Source organism: Podarcis liolepis, assembly GCF_965112155.1.
Source record: "Podarcis liolepis genome assembly, chromosome: 1".
Classification (NCBI taxonomy): Eukaryota; Metazoa; Chordata; class Lepidosauria; order Squamata; family Lacertidae; genus Podarcis; species Podarcis liolepis.
Window position 1 is genome coordinate 39,861,972 of NC_139554.1, and position 26,941 is coordinate 39,888,912.

Sequence of the window (26,941 nt, forward strand, 5' to 3'; positions counted from 1 at the left end):
AGAACTGTTTTATCCAGTAACTTAATTGCAGAAGCTACAACTCCCTAGCAAGCTGAGGAAATGCATATTGCACTGTAAAGTGAATACTACTTGGCTCTTTGTAGTTTTGAACTTATATCGCCAGTATTTTAAAAGGCTGGAAGAACATGTTTGGCAGAATTTTAATGGTAAAATATTTGGTGCATTAAGTAACTGAAAGTAATAAAATTTAAATATTTTTGGCAGTATTGTAGCATGTCCCAGGCATTAGTAGCATATTGTGAATAGTCAAAGCAAATGAATGGATACAATGAGTTTTACAGCTAGCCTTACAGCAGTGAAAGCAATGCATGCACCAAGGAGTTGTGGGTAGCAAGAAAATGAGATTGTCCCGCTGATTGGATGCAGAAAAGCAATGAGCAATTCAAGGGCTCCCAGTCAAACAAACTGCTTGTGGCACTAGTACTTGTACCCAATTACCAATTCAGAGAGAAAATAAAAAGCAGTTTCAGCAGAGTCAGGGTGGGAAATCTCCAATTAGCACCAATTAGTGAAGTTGCTTCCTATAGCGGAATTCTGGGGACATAAGAAGAAGAAAATCTCCCAGAATGCCTATTGGAAGCATTTATTTACCAGGTGAAGGGATTCCTGAAGAATAACTTGATGAGGATTTGTGCCTGTGGGACTTGAATACAGATACTACTTGGAACTTGCCTGCTCGATTTGACTGGTCAATCATAGGCTGTACTATTCTTCTTCTGGCATTAATAAACCTGAAATAGAACACAAAGTATAGAAATCTGTTTGTCCGTTTAATGCTGTACTTTAAAAAAAAAAATCTTTTATTAGACCCCCACTTTCTTCCTCATGGCAGGGTTGCAGTACAGAAAACCGCATTAAAAACAAAAACAACATTCCAGGTTAGAAAACTACTTGTCAGGAAATAATGAATCACACATAAAAATATGCACAATTTAACACTTGGTTTTACTTCAAAAGCAAGATTATCTGGCCATCTAAAAACCCAGTTGAAGTATTGTGGAATATTTTATTTTTATTTTATTTTTTTTTTGTCCTAGGCAATTCAGCTGCCATTGCAGCTGTCCATAAATGAGGACCAGGCTTTGCTATTCTGTGCTTTCACAAGGTATTGTTAGGTCAGCAAAGCCATCAATTAGGCTGTCTGAAGTTTTATCACCAGCACAGCAGCAATAAGTGCTGGCCCAGAAAGAACTTCTGCTCTTCTACAACTCCTGCAGTTTAAGCCTGTAAAGTCAAGGGTCATTTGGAGGTCAGTGCCAGCTGGGGGCGACCTTTTCAACCAAGAGTAGGACACCCAGGGCAGAGAGCATAAGGCAACTTCCAACCATAAACCGGGGCACCTTTCAACTTGATAGAAAGAGGGAATTGCAGGTACATGTGTTTATTATTAGGCCCAAAATAACTTCTTCTCCAATCAGGTACCATAACTAAAGCAGTGTCCGAGTCATCTGAATGTTAGGTAAAGCCCATTATTTGGCAAGGGAAGCCTGGATTTAATTTTGTGGGTAATCCAAAAATAAGTGCTTGCATATTTCCCCATTAAGTTAATGCATAACAACCCACATCAGATAATCTTGTTCAAACTAACCCCAGTGAAATGATTCCCCCACCCAAAAAAATGTTTCTTAATTGCACAGTTTAGTTAAGGCCATTTTCTATAATTCACAAGACCCACTTGTTTTGATCTCTATTGGTTTTTATCTCCATTCTCTGTGTTTTTAGAGAACATTAGTAGTTATGTTCAGGGTTTGTCCAGTATTGTCATTCATTGCTCAACTAAATGACACTTAAGAACTGCTAATGATCATTAGCGATTCCTGATATTCTAAACATACCCATCGCCTCAAACTTAGCTTATTTGTATCGTATAAATTAATAACGATTTCAGTGAGCTTCACATAAAACCCATGATTATTAAAAGTTTGTAAGGTAGTAGAATCTAGCATTTGGGGTTTGGACATAGTCACTGCTCTCCTTCCAGGTTAAGCTCACTTTACAGTAATAGACACCTTTGAAATCAACTCTTCTAATTGTATGCTAATGGGAATGTCATTTAGTAGATGATGCATAAATGCTCAAAAGACTACATAGGCTACTTTGCATCTTTTTGTTTACACATTGCTCACTATTTAAATACACCCATTGTAAAAAAATAATAATAATACACTGCCTTATAATTAGCCAAAAGCAAATGCTAGGCATTTAAGACTGCTTTTATAGCTTGCTCCTCTAGGTAATAGTGATTTCTGTCACTGAGGCTATATTCCTAACATAACACTGTGAATTCAAGGCATATTTCTGTCCTCCAAGACAAAGGTCTTTGATAGGGCTTAATTTGCTTAGCTGCTTTCCAGTAATGTTGCTACACTGACCAAACAGGGACTGACCTGAGCCTTCTGCAGCTAGCATGCCTTTTATCAGCTGAAGTTAACGCCAACAGAGATTAACAGAAAAGCCTGATAAGACTGTTTTCTCTTCAATGAGCTTCTAATGATGTATGCAGATGGCAAGGTTTAAGGAACGAAACAAGCATGTACTGTACTTGGATTGGTAACACACAACAGATTCTCCTCCACTTTGAGCCTTGCTGACCCTTGCTTTCTTCAACCTAGCCACTCATAAGGTAAATTAAATTGCTTTTTCAGTTTTTATTTCAGCTCCAACCACTTTTTATTATTTACATCTGGTGGTCTCCTTATTTATGTCCCTTTCCACTTCCTTACAACACTCCCTTACTCACAGGACTGCAATGCATTATGGTTCTTCATTCTCAGCAGGAGAACACTACACTGTCTTCAAACAAATAATTAAGGGGAAGGTTAAAGGGGTTCACCTAAAGGTCATATCTTTGGAAACTCGTCAGAATGTATACATTAATTTAAAAAGGGGGGCATCCTCTTTAAGATTTTTTTTTTTTTTAAAAGGGAGTTTACACAACAATACAGAAGACTTGGACAATTCATAATCCTTTGACCAAAGGGATACAAAACTGGCTTTTATGAACATACACAATTAAAAACCCTAGCCTGTGGGGCTAATGTTAATTAATTCAACAGGTCAACAGGACAGAAACTTGGGAAGAGGATTTTGAAAATCTGCTCCGCACTTGTGTATTCTGTGCATGTGCCAGTCACACACACACACACACACACACACACAGAGAGAGAGAGAGAGAGAGAGAGAGAGAGAGAGAGAGAGAGAGGACTAGCCCAGAATTTATCTGCGTTAGAGCTGCTAATTGATTCAACAGATATTTTTTGAGGAAACAGTGGAAGCCCTAGGTCAGTGGTTCTCAAATTTGGGGCAGGACCCCCCTGGGGGTACAAGTCATCTGGAAGGGGGTATTCAAAGTTTCAGGGAGGGAGATGATTCCACAAGATGCAGAGCAAAAGCCACTTGCCTCCAAACAACAAACATTTTAATACTGCAGTCACCAAAAGTGCTGTGCGAACCAGGGAACCTGAAAAGAAGCACACAGAAGCTTGCGGTCTCAGGAAATCGTCATTCTGCCGTGAGTGGCTGGTTTTAGGAGGAAGACGATGTTCTAGATGTCTTCTAATGCCAGCATGGGAGGTGTGTCCTAGTTCACAGATCCTTACAAATATAGCTGTGCTCAAAAATTCTGTGTGCTTTCCTGCCAAATAAATGGCTGCCCATTTATAAATAAATGGCACCCCAAGTGTTTGGAAGACAGTGTTCAGCGTAGAAAGGGTTGGGCAAGTTCACCATAACTAGCAATGTCCTCCAACTGTGAAATGCTCTTCCTGGAGAGGCTCACATGGCACCCACATTCATGTTTTTGTGGTACAAGGAGAAAAAACTTTATTCTCCCAAACCTTTAAATAATTTTAACAACCTTTTAATATCTTTTGTCATCATTTTTAGCACTGCCATCTCTACTTTAACTTTCCAGTGTAGTTTTAGCTTCTCACAGTGTAAATGAATTGTTTTGCTCGCTGTTATTCTTTTGTGGTGGTTTGGCTTTTAGTGTGAATTTGTGTATTTGTTATTTTTTGAAGTTGTGACTAACAAAGAATTATTGTCATACGGTTCTTTTTGGCAAAAGCCAGCATGTAAGCAAACAAACAAAATTTTAGGACTCTAAGGTCTGACAACACTACAAGCACACTACAGGTATAAGCATACTGGCGCCTGGGAAAAGGAATTGACTGACACTTTTCAAAAACCCTCTTTTGCTTTCACCATCTTAATGTTCAAGAGGGATTGTGATAGAAATACAAGATCCACTGATGAAGAACGTAAGAAGACGGCCCTGACAGATCAGACCAATGGCCTATCTGGCCTAGCAGCCTGTTCTCTCAGTGGCCAGCCTGTAGGTTCCTAGCCAGAACCAGCTGTCTATATAATGGAATATGGGTGATGTTCTGACAATTAAGAAGGGCTATAATGGTTGTGATGCACTTGGTAAAAGCTCTTGGGGTTGTGGTAATTTAAGAGAACTAGATTAGCTTCTGCAAAACACAGAAGCTTTCTGAGCTGAGCTGAGTCAGGAATGAATTGTCTATAGCCTATGGCAGGCATAGGCAAACTCGGCCCTCCGGATGTTTTGGGACTACAGCTCCCATCATCCCTAGCTAACAGGACTAGTGGTCAGGGATGATGGGAGTTGTAGTCCCAAAACATCTGGAGGGCTGAATTTGCCTATGCCTGGTCTATGGACATAACTCAAACCCAGCTGAAAGACATGGGATGATCGCCAATGAAGCCATCTAGAACTTGGTGGCTTGGATGAAGGTGATACCCTGCAAACACGAATAAGTAGTCTACTGAAGTAACCATAGATGATTCTGGGAATAATTTTATTTCTCCATTCTGAAAAAGAATATCTGCTGCTTGTTGAAGAACAGATGTTGAAGTGGTAATTCAAGGAAATGGTGAAAGGAGTAAAAGTGTCAAGTGAAAGTAAAAGTGAGAATCCAGTGATCCAGGATAAAAGGATCCCAGGTATTAACAATGTTTAATAATATTGAACTAAAGAGCTGGATGAAATGGTGAGAGAATCAAAGGTTCCACTTGGAAGAACTGATGGTTTGATCTAGTTTCAAAGGACATCAGAGGTGTACTGGCAATCCATAAAAAAACCCCTAAAAAATAATTCTCACCCCAAGAGGAGAAAATAGCACAATTGTACAGGTTGGTACTATGATAAAGCGCACTGATGTGTTGCACCCTCTGTTTCCCCTACACCAACAGTCATGTATCCCTCACCAGTATTATTAAAATTCACAAAAGTAGTTAAGATGCTTAACAGGAAAATGTCACATGGGGAAGAAGTCTTTAAAAGCTGATCTGCCATTGGAGATTTGTTTCCTCCCACCATTGAGACTCATGTTCTTTTTATGTACCACTCAGAGAAGTTGACCATATTTGCTGCCTACTTTTAAGTAGAACAGAAAAGCTGCATTGCTGGTGGTACAGTAGGTATCCTATCACACAGCCTTAGGTACAGTAGACACCACTTGCAGCTGTCCTTTGATGACATGGCTGTAGAAATCAGCAGTAATGGCACTGCAACAAGAAGTGTAGATGCCAACATTATGTGTATCAGTACTAATGATGCTTGGAAGTGCTATGGTCAGAATGAATGCTGATTGTGCTACAGGCATTCACACCAATGAAATTGTTGCAGGCGGATCTGGTGAAAACTTGACAGTTATGAGTGATGAGTCCTAGGAATAGTGTTCAATGTCTGTAATGGACAATATGAATCCCAAACAGGATCTTAAGAAATCACATCCAAGTAAGTATAGAAGTAGAAACAAAAGATGGCCTATATGAAGAACAGAAGGATCTCTCAGCCCATTTTCCACAATAAGTGATTTCCCCCCTTTGATTTACTAAAATTTGAATTAAGATCAACAACTTAATTGTTCATGAGCCACTGAATAGCCTTCAAAAGGGTTATTACTTTTAACCATTACCATCATTAGAGACTAATCAGAAACTTATACATGGAATTTTCTGAATCCATTTTCCATTGCCCCCTAGTTTTAATTCAAGTGGAGCCTTTGGAGATATTTTTTCCAGCACTAAAAGAGGGAAAGGATTATTTTTTGTTCATGAATAGTAGTGTGCGAAAATGGTGATAATTCATTCACAATATGTAAGAAGCATTTTTCCTCAGGTTTTTGTTCCAGCTCACTGTATGGCACTGACATTTTCAGTAGAGGGCTGGCATGACTTAAGCATGCAAAACAAATCCAAATTTGTTCACTTTTAATGGAAAAATTAATCTTTGGCCAACTGACATTTCAAAATTTGGAATGTACATATGACATGGGTCCTGCTGAGAAATTTAATCATTTTCAAATTGAATCGAATCCATTTTTTATTAAAAAGTCACCCTATTTTTCAGCAAAACACTTATGATAAAATTTAAATGGTCATAGTGCATGAGGAAAGATTTTATTTTAAAGATATCATAGGTTTGAATAGAAAAAGCTTCTGAATTATATGTGAAACCTTTGTGTGCCCAGTCTTCATGAGCTCTTACCCCACCACACTCCATTTGTAAGTGAAGCGAGAACATAAATTTCTTTGCCACATTTGGTTATAAACAGATACTCTCACTCACATAAGTAAAACAGTTATTCCTGGACTGTAATCCTAGAGTGGGTTTCAACTAACTTTTACTCAGAGTACATCCATTGGAATTAATAAACCTAACTAAGATAGGCCCTTTAATTTCAATGGTTCTACCTTGAGTAAGTTTAGCTGACTAACACCCCTAAACACATTTACCATGGTTGCTTTGCCTATGCCCCTCTGGGTTTCCTTGGTGCCTTGACATAATTTGAGCATTGTGTTGAACTATATTGAATATTGAATAAAGGCAGTCTGTGAGCTGATTTCTGAATTTTTCTCTTAGAAACATAGAAGGTTGGGCATTTGCCCAATACTCCAACTGACTCATACAAATTAATGCAGCTGTGTCTGGGAACAGTCTTGCATGGTGATCTTGTGCCATAAAACCACACATTACCATGGCAAAAAGAAAGGAAGCGTGTATGGTTTTCACATTTCTAGTATACATAAATATAAGGCATTTTCATTGACATTATTTGGGGAACTGTGCTTCCACATTCATTTATACCACAATCCTATGTATGTTTTTTCAGAAATAAATTCCAGTCTTCAATGGAACTTACTTTCGAGTACAATAAATAAGAATACCGTTGTGAGATCGATGCACTTGATGCTGAAAAGTTCCATTGAAATCCTCTGTGTCCAATATAGCACCCAACAGTTTTCTATACCTATGTAGCCATACTGACCCTTGGTCATCTTGCTATGGTAACCTACCAACATTTTATTCCATGTTGAGCTCTTTGTCAAAAACAACTTATTTCACAAAATGTCAGGCTAACATGATTTGATGACTCTGCTATGCAAAAGAAAATAATGAAATAGACCCTAAGCTACTTGTTGAAATACTGTACACACACTTTCTAAAATGAAAATAGAGATTCCCAGAGTTCTTTTCCAGATACCAAATATTCAATTTCATGTGAATTTCTTTTCATGCAGAATAAAATGCTGATGAACAGCATTTGGCATGAGCTATTATGGCTACTTGGTAATATTTTGACAGGCTTAAGCATTTGCAAACCATATATTGTTCTGATGCGCTTAACATGGCATAGAGTAAATCTGTTAAACGTTCATAGATATTTGTCTATGTGTTATTATATTTGCAGGGTATTATGGCACTTTGAAACATGTAAATCCTAGGACCCCACTCCCCCAACACCCTATCTACTACAGGAAATATGCAATTTTCACTTCAGGAAACTAAAACTCATATATTTATTGCATCTATAACTGACAAATTCCAGGACTGTCTTGTTCAGCTGATTTGCTTCTTCTGAAACGCAAACATGAAATTTAATCTCTCTTCTTTTGGCACATATTTGTAATGATAGTAGTGTTACTATTGGAGGTTTCCCTTCACAGTAGTCATGAATATTGTGCATTCTATGAAGCCATAGTGGCTATACAGCATGTATTTTAGAACAGGCTGCCAAATATTTCTTGTACTAAAAAGGAATACTTGGTTGCAGAATCTGCTTGTGTATGGTGCCTGGTATTGAAGAAACCTTAGGAATAAATGCCAGCCAGGTACTATTCATGCATTCTCCAAGCCAAGAGTCCACATAATTGGGCTGGCCTTGGTTGGTCAATCATTATTTGTGGTTTCCAGCAACACCACCTCTTCCCCAAGTCCTCTGCACACTCCAGGATTTGAAAGCAGTATCAATCTCCAAAGCCTGGTATGAAGTTGAGAGGCTGACCCCTTCCCTTCCCTTAAGTTCTCTACGCAGGCCAGAGAACACGAGAGTGGTGCAGGGTATCAGTCTCCTACACCCAGCAGGATCTATTTCTCCTGGACTTTTGTTTCTATGATGTGTGAAGAGCTTGGGGGGGGGGGGGTAAACATTGCATCCTTTATTCTGTTTAAGCAACTAGGAAAAGGTGGTCACCAGGAAGAGAGTCATGGTCCTAACTAGCCACATTTCAATCGGTGTGCAAAGTTGAACAACATTCTACATGCAGCCTCCCCTACTGAATGCAAGTGCAATGAGGTATATGCCTTGTTCATTTTAATTGAACTGTATAATTTCACATTGTGAAGTTTTAAGGATCTGGATGAATATTTTGGGTGCATCCAAAGAGTTATCCTTAGACATACTTAAGTAAATTTGGGTATGCCCTGTGGGGTTTTTCGGCATTTCTTTTGAATAACAACTCTCAATACCATATCCCAATTCTTTTTTTTGAAAGTATCATTATTTGCAAAAGGAGTGTGGAGTGGGTGCACAATTTGAGAAAGACTAGCCCAGCATGCAGAACTGGTTGAACATGGCTCTTTGGACACAGGGCTTTGCGTATGAAAGATATCTATGTCACATCTTTCCAGTGACTCAGAATAATGCCAGGTTTCCCTCCCAATAATACAAACAACTTGGGAGGAGTTATTTTTTTCATTGGTACTGTGGGAATTAACCCCCTGCCTTCCTCTTCGATCCTGCTTGGGGACTGCAGCAGCAGCAACTATTTATTTACAGAATTAACAACATGTGTAGCTTGGCCCTAAATGTGTGATTTGAGTGGCCTACAGAAGAGGCTTTTCTGAAGTACTGGAATACAAAATATTAAAATAACATTTTTAGTTTAATTTACAGTTTACAGTGTATTTTATACCTTTCAAAAAATCCTTAATTATTAAACACACATTTCTTTTTCCTGGCTGAAATCTACTAATCTCAGTTCATTTCATTCTTTTCTCTCAATATAATTGTGGTAGGTATCCATTTCCATGTATATAGTTTTATAACAAAGGATGATACACATCTTTCTTTAGGATGACTGTGCCATACTGTGCTACACAGCATTCTTTCTGTTCGTATATTTAAAGCTGCTTTAAATCATTTGGCTACAAACAAGTCCAAAAGGCTATTAAGTAAATAATACTTGAAAAGTCAGAGAAAGTTAGAAGACTTCATTTACTTGAAACACTTTTTACTGAAAATTTTGTGGCATTCAAAAAAAGATTAGGATACCTTAACAATGGCAATGACTGATTCATGACTAGATGGGCACTATACTCCCTTATGGTACCAAAGTGTCTTATGATACCATAGATGGTCAATGCAAAACAACAACAACTTCTTCTTCTTCTTCTTCTTCTTCTTCTTCTTCTTCTTCTTCTTCTTCTTCTTCTTCTTCTTCTTCTTCTTCTTCTTCTAACTTATACTTCTGTAGTGCCTGCCTGCACTACAGAAAATACTAGTATCCCCTGTAATAGTGTGCCTACAAAAACATCATTATTTAGGGTGGGTGTTTCCCCCCCCCCCCACCGTTTTGTTCTAAAGCACTACAAAGTTCCAAAATTCCTATTACGGCAATACTTTTATTACACCAACTAAAATGTAACAAAATTGTGTGCAAACTTTTGAGTTCACAAGAACTCTTTATCATGCTAGTTCCCACTTCCTATCGGTCAACGTTGACAGATGGACAGAATTGCCCACCTGTCAATTGCTACCTATCATAGTACAAAGCAGGTTGCCAGAACCACTGATCAGTGGCAACTTTCTTTGATAACCTGCTTTTAGTGTCAATCAACTGATTGGTGCTGGGAGTGCATTTTCAAAGTCATCATTGGCAGTTACAGGGAGTCCCTTTGAAGTACTTTTGGTGCACTAAGGAGTTTCTAATAGGGAAACATAGTGCAGTCCTAAATTGGGCATTCCTAAGCTTCCCTTGGACCTGTTCCTATAGAATTGAGTTTATTTTGCCTTATTTTAGAGGGAAGAATGGGACTGATATATATCTGAAAAAGATATGAGAATGTAGGCAATATCGACATTTTTACTGCAATGCATCCGAGTGAGCTTGGGTTAATATGCTTCCATTTTTAATCCTGTTGCATGCTTTTATAAATATTTGTATAGTTCCTTCAGCCTAACTGTTTAATATCAGATGTGAGAGTTATTCCTAGGTATTTAAAGCCACCATGGGCTCTTGGACTGGGCTATTTATTATTATTATTATTATTATTATTATTATTATTATTATTATTAGCAATACAAAAATATATATCATAATAAAAGCAGTAACCCCCCACACGTAATGCAATAATCCTGCCCTCCCACTGCAACGGAAATTGTGAGACACAAAATGTTTATACATTTCCTACAAAAGAGACATAAAACTTTGATTCACAAGGGAAAAGCAGTATATAAATTTTTGAAACAAACCAACAAAATGTAATCAGCTTCATGTAGCAAGGGCCAGGTTTAGGATTCAGAGAATTGAGCTATATTTAGCTTAGCATACGCAGCTAAAATGAAATTTACACAAAACATACGGACTTGACAAAACCACTCCCCCTGGCTCCCCCCCCTTTTGGCCAAGATTCAAGCATGGATACATTCCTACATATTTGGATGCATACATATTTGCATCAGGAAACCACTGAAAGGCATATGCTGAGTACCGAAATGCTACCTCGTTTTTTAAAATGAAATTTTAAACTCCAAATCTGAATTTCTGTCAGCAACATTAAAATGTGGAAAAGAAAATGCACATTTGCCTCTCAAAATTTGGTCCAGCTCTATGCATTTTTCAAGTCCTTTTCCTGCATCTCTTGTACCACTATGTTCACTCATAACACCAGATAGAGAGGTTCCCAGTGACCTCTGCCAACATATATACTAGGAAGCCATGAGATGGAGCCAAACTATAGGGTTCTGTGTAGGACTCAATGAAGTTAGGTGAAACAATTCCTGGAAATATTGTATGCAGCAAAACCCTATACATTATTTACTTGGACGTAATCCCACTATTTAATAGGATTTAATCCCAAATCAATGTGCACTAGATTGAATCTTTAGGCTATAGTCCTACCTGGGAATCTTACTGGATTCAATGGGACTTACTTCTGAGTAGACATGTATAGGATTATGCTGTTATATTAGTGTCCCAGTTTTATCAGGAACATATATGTGCCATATACTCTGTCCCAAACAAAAGACTTTTAAGACAAACACTGCTAATAAATTGTCTAATTATAACATGCTCTGGAATTCTTATAGCTATTTAATGTATAGGTGCTCCTTTTTTAATTTTCTGCCGGTTTTTAAAAAAATGAACAGCACAATGCTACATGTGTCTACTCAAAAGTAAGTCCTGCTGTGTTTACTGGTGATTGTTCCCAGGAAAGTATGAATACAATTGCAGCCTAATATAGCTATAAGACTGAACAGTACAAGTCCATTTTGCATTAAAATTATAATAATATAATGGAATAATCCACCATCCTGGATTATAAATATACTGTGAATCCCCACAGTGAATAAATAACCAGTTGCAGAAATAAATAAATCTCCTAATATTAAGTGTAATAAAGAATTGCTACTACAGAAAGACATTGACAGACACCGATTTCCGTTATGAGCTTTCAAGAATTTTTAACCTATGTAGAAAATTATTTTTTATTTCCCCTGGAAATCTGAATGGTAATAAACACTATTCTGTGAATGTAATCACATCTGATGCCACATAACAAAACATCTCAGCAGGTCATGTTTTCCAAAGTAATGTCTGCTTCCTTTCTATAATGCCATTAGATTATTCATAAGCAGTTATTTATCACACTGTAAGAGAGATCTTTCATAGGTACTTGAAAGGAAGGGAGGAGACAAACAGAAAGAGTTCCTTAGCTATTCACATCTTAAAGATAAAATGCTAAGTCAATAGACATGTTGTAGTATATTGCCTCATCCTGCACATGATTTATTGCAGATGAGAATCAACTAGAAACCGAATTACTTTGAAAGTTTTACTGCTGATGTTAAAATTCCAGGTCTGTATACATACATTTTTATAGAGGCACTAAGTACAGCTTTTGCAAATTTGAAACCTCTTATTTTGAGGTTATGTGCATTGGAATAACCACTGCATAAAACAGAGACCTTTCATATAATTCTTAAACTGACCACTCAACCATTTATGTTGCTGTCATAGCTTAAATTTTTTTTTGGGGGGGGGAACCCCATATTTTTGTAGCATTTAGACAAATTATTGGCAATTGTGCTTATTCCAAACCAGATTAGGTTTTTTAATGTTTTATATAAACAATTACAAAGGGATATTCATTTTGAAAGCTAGTATCTGTTTGCTTTTTGGTATTTATGATAAAATTTGATGAAATTTAAAAGCACTTTCAGAGGAAAATAAGCTTAGTAATAACTTCTCCCAAATGTGTAAGCATGCTTAGAAACACCTGCTAGATACATTTGAAGAGATCAAGGTGCTCTTGCATGTCTTGTATTATAGGTATCTCTGATTAGCTTGTCATCTACTCTGAAGAAGATGTAGCCCAATTCTCCTATGCTGTATAGCAGGCCAGCTGTTAGCTGTCTGTCAAGCACCTAAAGTGGACAAGTAGTCCAGGAGCAAAAATGTCACTCCTTTGATCTGGCAAGGAGCAGCTGCTGATTTATAGAGTAGGACTTTGTTCTTCCGTTCTATTTTACTTTCTTTCCTAAGGCAGAACCACAAAATCCAGGAGAAAAAAAAGTGCCGTTCTCTGCAACATCAACAAGCTCTGACAACTGCAACAGGGTTTTTCTTGGCCCTAACAAAGCTCTCAGGCATCTCCTTTGACGCTCACCTTTCCCTCCCCCCTTCTTCTTTTTGCAATGCGGTAGTTATTGTTTAATTCAGCTTCTGTAAATGGAATGGACTGTGGCCAGCAAGCCTGGGGCATAAACACACCTGTATGAAAGAAGTCTTATTGTAGCAACCATCTACATCCAACTTGCACATGCACTGCTGGTTCTTGAGTTCAGAAGTTATGCTCCATTTTCCTGACAGCAAATTTTGCCCTAAGTAAACTATGCTTTTTGTATCCACTGTCCTGTCTTGACCATGCTTGTGCATTTTTCCATAGCTATTAAAATCTTCAAATCTGAAGGCAAAAGGATTAAGGCATGGAAATATATATTTTACCTGCCTGTCAACTCAGTGGACTTCAGGAAATTCGTTATGAACATCCCCAAGTCTTTCAAATCTATAGCGAACGCCAACAAAAAGGAACTCCATGCTGAAAAATTGACGGGTATTGATCTTTAAGGTGTTCATGCTGGTTTAGGGACATGGTTAATATACTAGCAGCCACAAGCAGGTAATGATACAGAATTGATTTATTAAGGATTATTAGGGGAAAGAACTTTATAAGGAGTTGGTTTTAATACAATAAAAATATTGAAACCATGACCTGGCTTGACCCCTTAGGGTCAGCTGGTTTAAGAAACAGATCACCTTTTATGAGGTGCTTAGTGATCCTCTTTCTCCTCTAGAAGTTAAAGAGCACTATTTAAAGAAATTCCTTTATAGGAATCGGGCTCTTAATATCTTTATTGGCTGTTCCTGATTTTTTAAAGCTACGGATTTTAAAGTTACAGAAGTGAGCATTGCAGAGAAGTTGGACACAAACCTCTATACATTAGTAGTGCAGAGAATATATATATATATATAGTATCATGACTAACTTAAGTGTCATTGTCAAAATAAAAAAAATTCCTTCCAGTAGCACCTTAAAGACCAACTAAGTTAGTTCTTGGTATGAGCTTTCGTGTGCATGCACACTTCTTCAGATACACTGAAGAAGTCAGATATATCTGAAGAAGTGTGCATGCACACGAAAGCTCATACCAAGAACTAACTTAGTTGGTCTTTAAGGTGCTACTGGAAGGAATTTTTTTTATTTTGACTATGGCAGACCAACACGGCTACCTATCTACTACTTAAGTGTCATTGATTTCAATGGGTCTAAGTAGTCTGGATCTAATCCTACAAATGAACAACTATAGGCACAACCTACCGGTATTTACTTTCCTAGAGATGAAGGGGAAAGTTTTAGGAAGACTAGACAGGTAAACAGAGAGATACAACAGCCATAATGATTTCTCAACGTGTGACAATTTTTCAGATGCGTATGTGCATGTTATCCTTTTCAGTCTTATATATCTTATTTATTTCAAAAGAAGGCAGAAAAATAATTTAAGTATAGCAGTGGGATAAGCCCCCCAAAGGTAATTCAGCAGAATTCTTTGCAGTGTTCACCAGAACTTAGTCTGTTCCCCAGCAGTAAGGAATTGTCGCTATGGTATGAAAGTCACTGGAACTCTTATGCATAGAGGTTCCACCCCTTGCTTCATTGGAGAGTTACCCCTCCACTGAAATTAATGGGAAAGACTTTGCAAGCGAAGTAACTATATGCATATTAGAGCACCCCATTAGTATCCGAGATATCCTCTGATATCTGCCAATTTTGCATCTCCTTTGGGAAAGCCATCAACTCTTGAGGCCAGTAGATGTTTACCTCCGCCAACCTCTCAATTATTGTTTCCCGAGTCTTCTGAGTGCCAGTAAGTCCCCTCATTTCTTTAGAAATCTTGGTCACTTAACCTGACATAAAGCAGTAATATTTGTCTTGCACAGCTCCCCATTACTTCATTTATGCTCTGCAAAATATAGTGTTGATTCATCACCAGAAACAAATACAAAGGACAGCTTCACAAGAAGTAGTGTAGCATAGTGTAGACTGAGCTATGAATTAGGAAGCCTATGGTTCAAATCTCACCTCTGCTATGCATGGTTCAGGTAGCCTTAGTAAGCTGTTGTGTGACATCAGGTGCTAGACATGGGCAGGGAGGGGCAGCTGCCCCCCTAAATCTATAACAATCAATAAAAATACATAGCAAACTGAGGTTCTGTTCCCCCAACAAAAGGCCTGCCCCCCTAACAAAAATCCTGGCTACGCCCATGTCATATTCATAGTAGACATATAGGAATAAATTCACTTAAGTGAATTGATTTCAGTGGGTCTGCTCTGAGTATGACTACCATTAAATATTACTGACTGTCTCATTCAATGCCCCATCATCTGCAATAAAGCCATTTATTGATTGCATTTACTATCTGCCCTTCATCACACAGTTGCAGGGCATGGTACATAAAGAAATATACAGATCTAAAATACACAACAGCAAAAAGATATAAAAATAATTTAAAACCACATTAAATAACATCTCAAGGAAGGAGGTGACCATATTCAATTAAACCAGTTCATCCTTCCCTAAAAGGTCTAGGGGCAAAGGAGTGCCTCTTCATCTGTCAATGAAAAGCAGATCATTTCACTGCAAGATGTAGCTTAAAGAGGATGGCATTGCATAAGGTAAAGGTAAAGGGACCCCTGACCATTAGGTCCAGTCGTGACCGACTCTGGGGTTGCGGTGCTGATCTCGCTTTATTGGCTGAGGGAGCCGGCGTACAGCTTCCGGGTCATGTGGCCAGCATGACGAAGCTGCTTCTGGCGAACCAGAGCAGCGCACAGAAACGCCGTTTACCTTCCCGCCGGAGCGGCACCTATTTATCTACTTGCACTTTGACATGCTTTCAAATTGCTAGGTTGGCAGGAGCAGGGACTGAGCAACGGGAGCTCACCCCGTCACGGGGATTCGAACTGGCGACCTTCTGATCGGCAAGTCCTAGGCTCTGAGGTTTAACCCACAGCGCCACCCGCATCCCATCCATTGCATAGGCTATCACATAGTTGTCTCTAAAACTTTGCTAGGTAGTGGTGTCACAAGGAGGTGGTGGAGCCACAGGTGATCCTAATACCCAGCCACGTTGATATAAGAGAAGACATTCCTCCAGATATTGAAGTTATTTATGGGTAACTGCCCAACCCTACAGGCTAATGCTTTGTACACTAGCATACTCTCTATATATGTGAAATAACAACAGCGACAACAACAAATGACAAAAAGATAAAGTTAGTGGAAACCACTAGAGAAACTCTACATTAAAAGCTAGAGCTTTGAAAGTTATAGCAGTTATAAGAACTCTGACCCATGATACGAAATAATGCACCATTTGCTGATCCTACTGACATTTGACTTTAAAACATTATAAACAAGAGTAAAAGTAGAAATTAGTATTTTTTTCTGAGTCAAAGCAAAAAGTAAAGCAAAAGGTAGGGTTCATGATCAGAAGCATTACAAGTAAATTTGGGTGAACTATTTTAGCAATAACTGTGAAAACGTATACAGAAACATTGGTAAGTATTTGTGAAAAATGTTCAGTGAACCAAACAGGCTATATACATTTTTGTTGAACAGGAACCCTTCACCCTGCATGGGAAAACTGTTTTCAAAACTGAGAGTTTGTGAAATGTTGGGCAGGGGGTGGGAGGCAGTGGTAAATTGCTCAAAGTTTGTAAATTAAAAATTGCACTGGGCCAGCAAGCCATTTCTGTGAGCCTTTTCAGATTCTGTCCACTATTTTTGTTTTTAACATAAATGACATGCAGGAGCAGGTTTCCACTCAGCCAATGTGTTTCTGTTCATGTTTGGGGTGCATAGGTATGTGCATCATAATGCTCGTTCATAACTTGTTTGATTGGATATGTATTTTTGTGGGGGTAGGTTTCCCGTCCTAGGTCACTGTTTATTGTGAATTACTATACCTGAATTGGGATCATGGGCAATTTATATTGCTAGAGTACCCACAGGGCAATCCTAAGTATGTTTACATAGAAATAAGTCCCACACCTAGGGCTTACACCTGGGGCTTACATCTAGGCAAGTGTGTACAGGATTGCTTCAATACCTTAAAAATTATATTATAGAGTGAAGACATAAAGATATACCATCTCAAGCATGGTATCTGAATAAGGCAGTTTTGGGGGCCTTTGGACTAAAAAGTGATATACAGTGGTACTCGGGTTACAGACACTTCAGGTTATAGTTGCTTCAAGTTACAGACTCCGCTAACCCAGAAATATTACCTCAGGTTAATAACTTTGCTTCAGGATGAGAACAGAAATTGTGCAGCGGCGACGCAGCGGCAGCAGATGGCCCCATTAGCTAAAGTGGTGCTTCAGGTTAAGAACAGTTTCAGGTTAAGAACGGACCTCCAGAACGAATTAAGTTCTTAACCAGAGGTACCACTGTATAAATAACAACCATACCAGTTAATAAGTTATACTGAATTAAATTTCAATGCATTAAAAAGGAAATGCAAAGGATGCAAAGATTTATCTTACTGAAAAATTTAAAAATCCTTTGTGAACATAAGAGTTAGATCAGCTGGCAGAGGGGGATTTGTTTCTCCTCCTCTTGTATCTTCAGTAGTTCTTCTATTCTCTGCTCTTTTCAGTGCAACTATATTATTATCCACAAAATTTTTAGCATCATCGTAATCATAAAATATATATTTTATATCTTTATAAATCACCAGAGGCTTAGCAGAATCCAGTAATGCCACATCTGCTTTAATCCTAGTAAATTCTAGCCTGAGAGAGTCTAGTAAGTGGAATATGTCACCACGTTTCCTGAAAGATTCAGGAAATACATCATCTCCTTGATTCCTGAAAATGCAAAACAAATACAACAAAGAGAAATTGGCAGAAGGAAAGCTGGTACACGTACAGTGCAATCCTAAACATGTTTACTCAGAAGTCAGTGTTAATGAATTCAATGGGATTTACTTCTAAGTAGATATGCACAGAATTGCTGTAGATGTATAGTTTGTATAGGGATTAACAAACAGGTATTACTCTCTCTGTCATACAAAGATCTCTTGATCACCTGTTTATTCTGCCAGTGCTGCTGTTTGAAGATAGGTAAACTTCTTGCTCCCTGAACCTACCACATATTCTTGAGCTGATGCCCAAATTCAGCTGTTCAGATGCAAACACAAATCTACCTACCTCACTACCAGTGCTAACCAGTCACATTAATTTAACTATATAAACAGAGGTGATCTAACCTAAAGAGATCATGCTCAGCCTTTTTGCTGCCGAGTTAAAGTTAAAGTTGTATAGAGGGTAATATAGGATATAATGCACAATGTCAAATATTGTAAATGAGATTGACTTCTTGCCTTGCATACAAATATAATATGTAAACCAGGTAAGCAGGTACAGCACCAAACACAACATGAGCGGCAAGAAGGGACAGTCTTGCTCTATAAGGATTGAACCTCGTTGGCCAGGCACCCTACTCAACAATCTGCCGATTCTGAATATCTGTACCTGATGTTGGGGACATGAGACATGATGGAATTCCATTGGTATACTATCCACATCAGCGCCTAACTATATCCCTGCCTGAAGTATCAGCAGATAGTCTCAAACACGATTGAGGACTCTGAGACTGGTGGTCCTGGGAGCTTTAATGTGCATGCTGAGGCTCTTTTTGGGGAGCATCTGAAAATTTCATGACCTCCATGACAACCACAGGCTTGTCTCAAATTATCTGGACATAATAAATTTAGCAGGATACAATTTGGACTTGATTTTCTGCAATGGAAGAGGGGGGGGGATGGTCCGTGCATGAGGAAGCCAATAAAGACTACATTGTCATGGTCAGATCATTACTTGATTCATGCCTGACCTGATCATGTTTGACCTACAGCTTACCTGTAACTTCTGCAGAGGTGGAGAACTGGTTCTGATGGTTGACTCTTGAAGACTAATGAATCCAGACAGTTTTTTGAGGTCTCTTGGAGATTTTCCTGAAGCCATTGGTACTACTGAGACCTTGGTCTCTGCATTAAATAAGGGGATGCCTGAGGCCATCAATATCCATTTCTCCCAAACCCCCTCAATCCAGTTGTAGAGGCATGCTGACTCCTTAATATTATGAGGAGCTGAGGGCAATTAAATGTTTGGGTCAACAGCAAAATTGCAAATGGTGGAAGACACGTAGTGAATATGATCGGATACAGGTGAAAACCCATATTGGGCTTGCTTTGTGGTGGTGGCCAATACATTTTACTTCTCTTCCACCGCTGCATCTGAACTATGTAATCCAGAAGTTTTTTCAAGTCATCCAAGAGAGTTTTTCAAGTGGGAAAGGCCCTCCTTTGCATCCTGAATTGGCTGTGGCTAGGATAGAGTACTGGATTACTGAGGTGGTCAATGCCTATCTAAAAGAATGTGTGATCTTCAATGTCCTAAAAAGTGAAGACATTATTGAAGAAACCTATTTTGGAGCCAGTGATCTAGGATAACTACCACTACCTAGTGGTTCTGGAGTACACTAATTATTTAGAACCATTCAATCCAGTTTCAGGCCTGAGTTTGGAACAGAAACAACTTTGGTCATCCTAGTAGGCGAGTTACATTGGGAAATGGGTATGTGGAAGAGGAATATTGGAGTGTTGACCTCAGAAGGTGGTGCCGGGGATATTTTTGTTCCAATCTGTGGCCTTCCACTTACAGGGTGACTCTATTCTGCTCTATGCCTTTGGGTATCTACATGACATTGCTGGGTGACATCATCACTGGACCATCTGTTACAGGTGGCAGTGGTAGCTAGGAGTTCCTTTTATTAACTTAAACAAATACACCAGCTGTAATATGTTCTAGAGAGAATGGATCTAGCCTCAGTTATTCCTCAGAGTTCACTGTCAAGGTTGCATCATCTGCAAGCAACATCTCTCAGATAAGAACCCACCACACTTTTGGCATGAAGATGTGCCAGGTTGAACAGACCCCATCGCTTCTCGAATGGAAGTATATACTGTCTTCTGTCGAGCTGAAGGCACAGGAGAACAACAGGGAGAAGAATATGCCAACGAAAGTTGGGGTGAGATCACAGCCCTGTTTCACACTGTTCTTTATCGGAAAGGCATTTGAGGATGAACCGTCATACTGGATGGTGCCGTCCATGCTCTCGGGGAAGGACACATTTTTTGCAGCTTAAGTGGCATCCTATCTTGTTGAGCAGTATGAAGAGTCCTTTTCAGCTGATCACATCAAATACCTCCATCAGATCTATGAAGGTGGTGTACAAGGGTGTCTCTGCTCCAGGCATTTCTCCTGCAGCTGGTGCAGTGAGAAAATCATGTTGACTTCTGAGCTCTAAAGCCACACTGGGATAGCCCCTGTCAGTGAGTAACTATAATCTGTTGAGAACTACACAGACAAAGGCTTTCCTCACATAGCTTTTTATCGATAAGTACCGCATTTTTCTGTCTATAAGACGCCCCCTATGTTGGAGGACTCAGATTTAAGAAAATGAGGGGAGAAGTATCCGTGTATAAGATGCCTCCTAATTTTTGACATTCTTTTTGGGGGGGAGGCTAGTCTTATACACGGGAAAATACGGTATATTTGCTGGTATTAATTGACCTAGTTCTGAATTATTTTGCTATAATGTTTTATTGTTCCAAGTTGTAGCTATTTATTGGTACAGTTATTCTACTGCTATTTTATTGTTATAGATTCTTAATGCTTCTGCGTTTCTGTTTGGTATCTTGCTTCTGTATTTCTGTTTGGTATTCTATGGTGGTTATATTTTATTTTTTAAATATTGTGATTCTTTATATGATGGAGACCTCCTTGTGAGGGCTTGGACTTAAAAGTGGTCCCAAAGGATTTTAAATACACAAATAAGAGAATGAATGTACAACATGATAAAAAAATGGGGAAAGGGCAGCACAGATAAATTTTGCAAACAGAGAATGATTCTGCTGGCTCAAAATGATGAAAGAGAGGGATATGCAGGACTGGCCACCATATTCAGAGGATGGGAAAATTCTGTATTTGTTATACCATTTAAATGTATATAAATATAAAATTGTCCATTGTCTTAACATTGAAATATTATTATTATTATTTTTTAAAAAAGGAAAAGCAACGAGGAGAAAACACAGTGGAAATGTGTTTGAGGATGCCCAAGAGACTAATTTATTGCTAATATATTTGTCAATTCTATTTCCCAAGTTTTAAGTCCGTCAGTATAAAGTGACAACGTGTAAAACATTAACTTATTTTCATGAGTGCACCACTTACTGGGAGAGCTTGTTAGTCAAAACAATCTACATAATGTTTGCTATAGAAGTTGCATGTAGCAACTTCTCACAGCAATTCGGACTCCCAAACCCCTGTTGGCAGTCCGTACTCTTTTACGTAAGGCTTGAATTCTGTGAAGTGCATTTATGTTCCTGGCTACTTATCAGTGCAGTCCTATATACTTTCTCAAAAGTAAGCCTCACAGAGTTCAGTGGAGCTGTATCCAGATTGTCTTTTTGATTGTATGTGGTCTTTAACAGGAATAAGATTCTTATTTCTTTATGTCCCTCTACACATTTTACACAGGCCTACAGAAAAACTATACTCAGCGTTATTTGAGGGACCACTGATTTCTCATAGCACATCCTTTCCTTTGTCTAAATTTAATGTTCTGAACCACAGGGATTTAAAAGAGCAAAATAGAAGTAGGGACAGACAGAGGCACTTTAATAATTACGCTACGCCACAGGCCCTCATATGTCTGAATCCTACATGGCAACTTCTTGTTAATTCAGTGTTGGATATCTTTTATTTTTTACACATTTTATTGGCCATCAACTTACAACTGATATCTTTTTCTGGTTAAACAATAAATGCGCTGTTAGTTTTAGTTGTATACAGTGGTACCTCAGGTTAAGTATTTAATTCGTTCCGGAGGTCTGTTCTTAACCTGAAACTGTTCTTAACCTGAAGCACCACTTTAGCTAATGGGGCCTCCTGCTGCCGCTGTGCCGCCGGAGACCGATTTCTGTTCTTATCCTGAAGCAAAGTTCTTAACCTGAAGCACTGTTTCTGGGTTAGCAGAGTGTGTAACCTGAAGCGTATGTAACCTGAAGCATATGTAACCTGAGGTACCACTATATTCCTAATATTTCTGCTCAAGGTGGCACTTGTGTTGCAAGGACAGACCATTCTCCTGCAATGTAGGTAGAGTATGGTTTCCAGCATGAATTTTGCATCACATCTCACCAATGTACACCCATTAGTCCTGTAACTGAATGTGGTTGTGTACGTTATCACAGGCCAGTCCTCTTGAATGCACCATTTATAAGCCCTAGAATTCATGCTAAAATACAAAAATGCCAACATTTAAGTAGGCATGTTTAATCTACAAATAATGTGTGCTATAATAGTTTTGCAACAATGCCAAGATATTTAACAGATATCAATATTTCAACCATTGTCTGCCCTTGATATAGAGCACCTAAGAAAACCAGTGTTTACTTAGAACAGCTTTAAACACTACTTGGCCCCAAAATTCTCTAGAAAAGGTCAGCATGGGTGAAGGGCTTGCTTTCTATAAGCAATCCTGTCATTCAGACTAACAGCAGTGATTCACTCGCAGGAGGGGAAAAATGGCTCTATTGTTGGACTTATTGACTCCAGGGAGGGCAGCTACTCTATTATTACCATAGAGTGCTCACAACCTGAGCTCTGTGTTGGTCCACTTAAAATTACTATTTGCTGTGAAGGATTGGCAAAGCAATTCTTAAAATGATGGGGTGAAAGTAGGAGAAGCTCCACCAGGAGCTTTTCTTTTCCTTTAAGCAGGAGTGAGCAATGCACGATTCTTTCTGAGCCTGACCCACTTATTACCTTTTGTTCAGTTGTCTTTATTAACATATTAACTGACTAGATTGCCTTTAGAAATAAATAAATGCATTTCATTAGGTAATTATATCACAATAGCCTCTTATTAGGAAGGACGCAATGTTCAACCCAAACACTAAAATATATACAACCTGGTGGTCACCGTATATGCAGTATGCAAATATACAGTACAAACATACAAAAGTCTGTAAACCTAAGGGCATTTGTGCAAATTACAAACTTTCATAGCTTTCAATCATTTAGGTGTTTAAAAAAATTAATTAAGCAGATGCCAAAATCACCACTGTTTCCTAATTTGGTTGATGTTCACACCTCACTGATGTTGCATGATAGCGCATATGCATTACTGATATTCAAAACAATTGTTTTCTACTGAACAAAAGAAGTGGCAATGGTATTCTCTTATATAATTTTCTCCTAAATTATTTAGATTTGCAATGCTTTCCTCCATGGTGGCATTTTAAAACTGAACCAAAGAAAGCAAAGTGGACAATTAAAGGAAGAGGAGATGAGAGTGTATAAGAACATTTTCAGTACACTGGTATATAGAAAGGTGAAGCAAACAGGCTAATCAGAATTTGTTTCCTATTAAAATTATCTTGAAGCTTGAAAACAAGCACCATGAAAGCTTGTCACCTTGCTTATAGATTTAAACAGTAGTACGTTTTTCTGTCATATCTGTAAATGAAGGAATGCAAACTTTACCCCATGCCCCAAAGTTTGCTTATTGTCTTTGAAATCCCTTCCTCACAAAAGCTTCGGCTGTCAAGAGGTTGCAAATGAAAAGTCAATACTGGCGCTGTTATGTCATATTACATCCCTTAGGCGATAAAGCTGAGTTTGCTCAGTATTTGGGGTTGCTTTTTGTTTTTGCAGCTTTAGCATTCTGCCTGCACACCTGCCTTCGTTATGATCCATTAAAAGACTTTTCATTACAAATAAGTCCATGAAAGTTCAAAATGTGGAATTTTCTATTACTTAATTCTGTTTTGTTTTCCTTGACAAACCATATCATCTGAAAAGTAGGATTATGTTACAGTATAAAATATTTAATTAAAATACATGCATTTTTAGTATACTAGTTCAATATTAATACCATTGTGGACTTGAAAGGTAAATAGTCTGACCTAGTATAATGTAGCTTCTTTTGTTCCTAACCTAACAGATTAATTGTCTAAATACTGTGAGGTAGTTTTTGTACAATCATGAAGTGCTAAATTCTGAATATCTTAATGTTTGAAAATAGCACATTTCTATACCATAATATGACTACAAACTCTAGAACTTGGAATTTACAACTTTCATTTCCTCAATAGCAGCTTCCATGCCATATGCCAACTACAGTGGTACCTCGGGTTAAGAACTTAATTTGTTCCGGAGGTCCGTACTTAACCTGCAACTGTTCTTAACCTGAAGCACCACTTTAGCTAACGGGGCCTCCTGCTGCTGCCGCACTGCCAGAGCATGATTTCTGTTCCCATCCTGAAGCAAAGTTCTTAACCTGAGGTACTATTTCTGGGTTAGAGGAGTCTGTAACCTGAAGCGTATGTAACCCGAGGTACCACTGTACTTTTGAAACTCAGAAGTTTCAAACTAGTTTGTAATTCGGGATTTTGGTGGGATGTTCAAAGGTGGGTGGGGAGGCAGGGGAAGAAAAAAAATGTTCAACTGGTGTTTGCAAGTTCTTAAGCATGTATAAAATGCCTGTCTGCATTGTGGTTGTATATTTAAAAAAACATCTTGTTACTATATATTAACGATTGCCCAAGAATGAGAAGGTAGTTACAGAGCTTGTACATAAATTCTGCACACAGTTGGTATATAGTCCTAATTTTCCAGACTTGACAGCTGTAATAAACCTTAACCTCTACTTCCCCAACTTTCCTCAAGTGCAGCTTAAAATTCCACATGTGTTATGCCATCTAACGAACCAGCCATTAAAACGAAGCCACAGATCTATATCAATAGATTAGGAGGAAAATAAGTGTGAAGTAAATGGAAGTGCATTCTGGAATGACAGCAAGGGGACGAAAGCCGATGATCATCAGTTTACAAAAGGAGATATATGAGCTAACATATTCTGCACACCACCTCAATATATACAGTATAGCAAAATCCAAGTAGAAAATAAGACTGATAATAGCGGAACTGAACACATGAACTGTCATGCAAAGGCTAAACATGCCACAGCGCATGCATTGTGTATAGTATTTTCCTCTGATTTTAAATAGGAACAGTAGCTAAGCAAATGTTTGGTATTGTAGGATATATATGAGCCCCATCCCTACTTATCTTATTATCATTTATACAGGGATGCTGCAACTTGCTGCCTGTACAAAGTAGTAAAACCATCTTTTTTCTTGATGTTCATGTGAACTTCCTTTAATGTCAAGCAAAGGGATCATGGCACATTGAAGGTAAAAGGTACCCCTGCCCGTACAGGCCAGTCGTGTCCGACTCTAGGGTTGTGCGCTCATCTCACTTAAGAGGCCGGGAGCCAGCACTGTCCGGAGACACTTCCGAGTCACGTGGCCAGCGTGACGAAGCTGCTCTGGCGAGCCAGCACCAGCGCAGCACACGGAAACACCGTTTACCTTCCCGCTATAAAGCGGTACCTATTTATCTACTTGCACTTAAGGGTGCTTTCAAACTGCTAGGTGGGCAGGAGCTGGGACCGCAGACGGGAGCTCACCCCGCAGCGGGGATTCGAACCGCCAACCATGCGATCGGCAAGTCCTAGGCGCTGAGGTTTTACCCACAGCGCCACCCGCGTCCCATATTGGCACATTGAAGGTAGAGTGGCCTAATTTGAACATCACACCAAACCATGGTTTAGCATCAAATGAATGAGCCTAGGCAAGTCTTGGGATTGTTTGCTCCTCCTCCCCTCCCATACAACCAGAGGAAGGGGCATGGAAGCTTCTTTCTGCTTTTTTAGATTCAAGTTGGCTTAGTTCATGTTAACCGCAGTTTATTGATTAACTTAAACGACAAAGTGCAGTTAAGCCAGGCATAGGCAAACTTGGCCCTCCTCATGTTTTTGGCCTACAACTCACATGATCCCTAGCTAACAGGACCAGTGGTCAGGGATGATGGGAATTGTAGTCCCAAAACATCTGGAGGGCTGAGTTTGCCTATGCCTGAGTTAAGCAGATGTGGAAACAAGCTTCTAAACTCATTTTCCTGGTTGCATGGAGAGAAGAGAAGTGGAAAGGACTGCATCAGTCCAAGACTTTGCTTATGCTCTTTTCTGGCAGTAACAATTAAACCATGGTTTAGCATTGCATGTGAACAGCCCAATGGGACTTATTTCTGAGTAAACCTACTTAGGAACAGCTGAACATCATTTTAAAAGTTAGCTTGTCTACTCTGGATGCAGTGGTTTCAGAAAATAAAAATAATGTGCAATGAAGGAAGAGAGACCATTATAAAACAATCTATTGTAATCTACACAGAGGTTCCTATTTTAAAGGTTTGCAATCTTATTTTTTAATAGCGCACAGAACATCATAGTCATGTCAATGCTACCCTCCCACCTGGTTTGATTCTTCTTAAAATTCTGATTTCTTTAGGCCCACAATAGTAGCTACAATAACTTAAAAGCTCATTTACAATTTGTTCTGCAACTATTATGCACATCCAGTTTTTCAAAAGTTTCTTAAAGATCACTTCTACATGGGATAAGAATTATAATCTCCCATAAATAGCTTGATCAAAGCACATAGTTTGCTGCAAGCTAAAAATACTTGGATTCCAGTTCTGATGCTCAGAAGAATGCTATTGTTCATGTGAGTTGGAATAGAAATAACACTTTGTATCCCTATTTAAAGAATGGGATTATTTAACATACAAAACATAATATTCTGTATTTAAATATATATTTATTTACTTTTGCTGAAAATATGAAAGGAGAAT

At 38.6% G+C, this 26,941-nt stretch overlaps 1 protein-coding gene across 26 annotated transcripts in view; it reads right to left on the reverse strand.

The window, feature by feature from the left end:
* MEIS2 (Meis homeobox 2) overlaps positions 1–26,941 on the reverse strand; it is a 233,695-nt gene that overhangs the window by 5,783 nt on the left and 200,971 nt on the right. For all 26 annotated transcript variants that reach the window (XM_083508336.1, XM_083508333.1, XM_083508338.1 and 23 more), the window contains one exon: positions 694–752. In XM_083508336.1, coding sequence (XP_083364462.1) covers positions 694–752 — 59 coding nt within the window. The remainder of the gene's footprint in view (positions 1–693; positions 753–26,941) is intronic.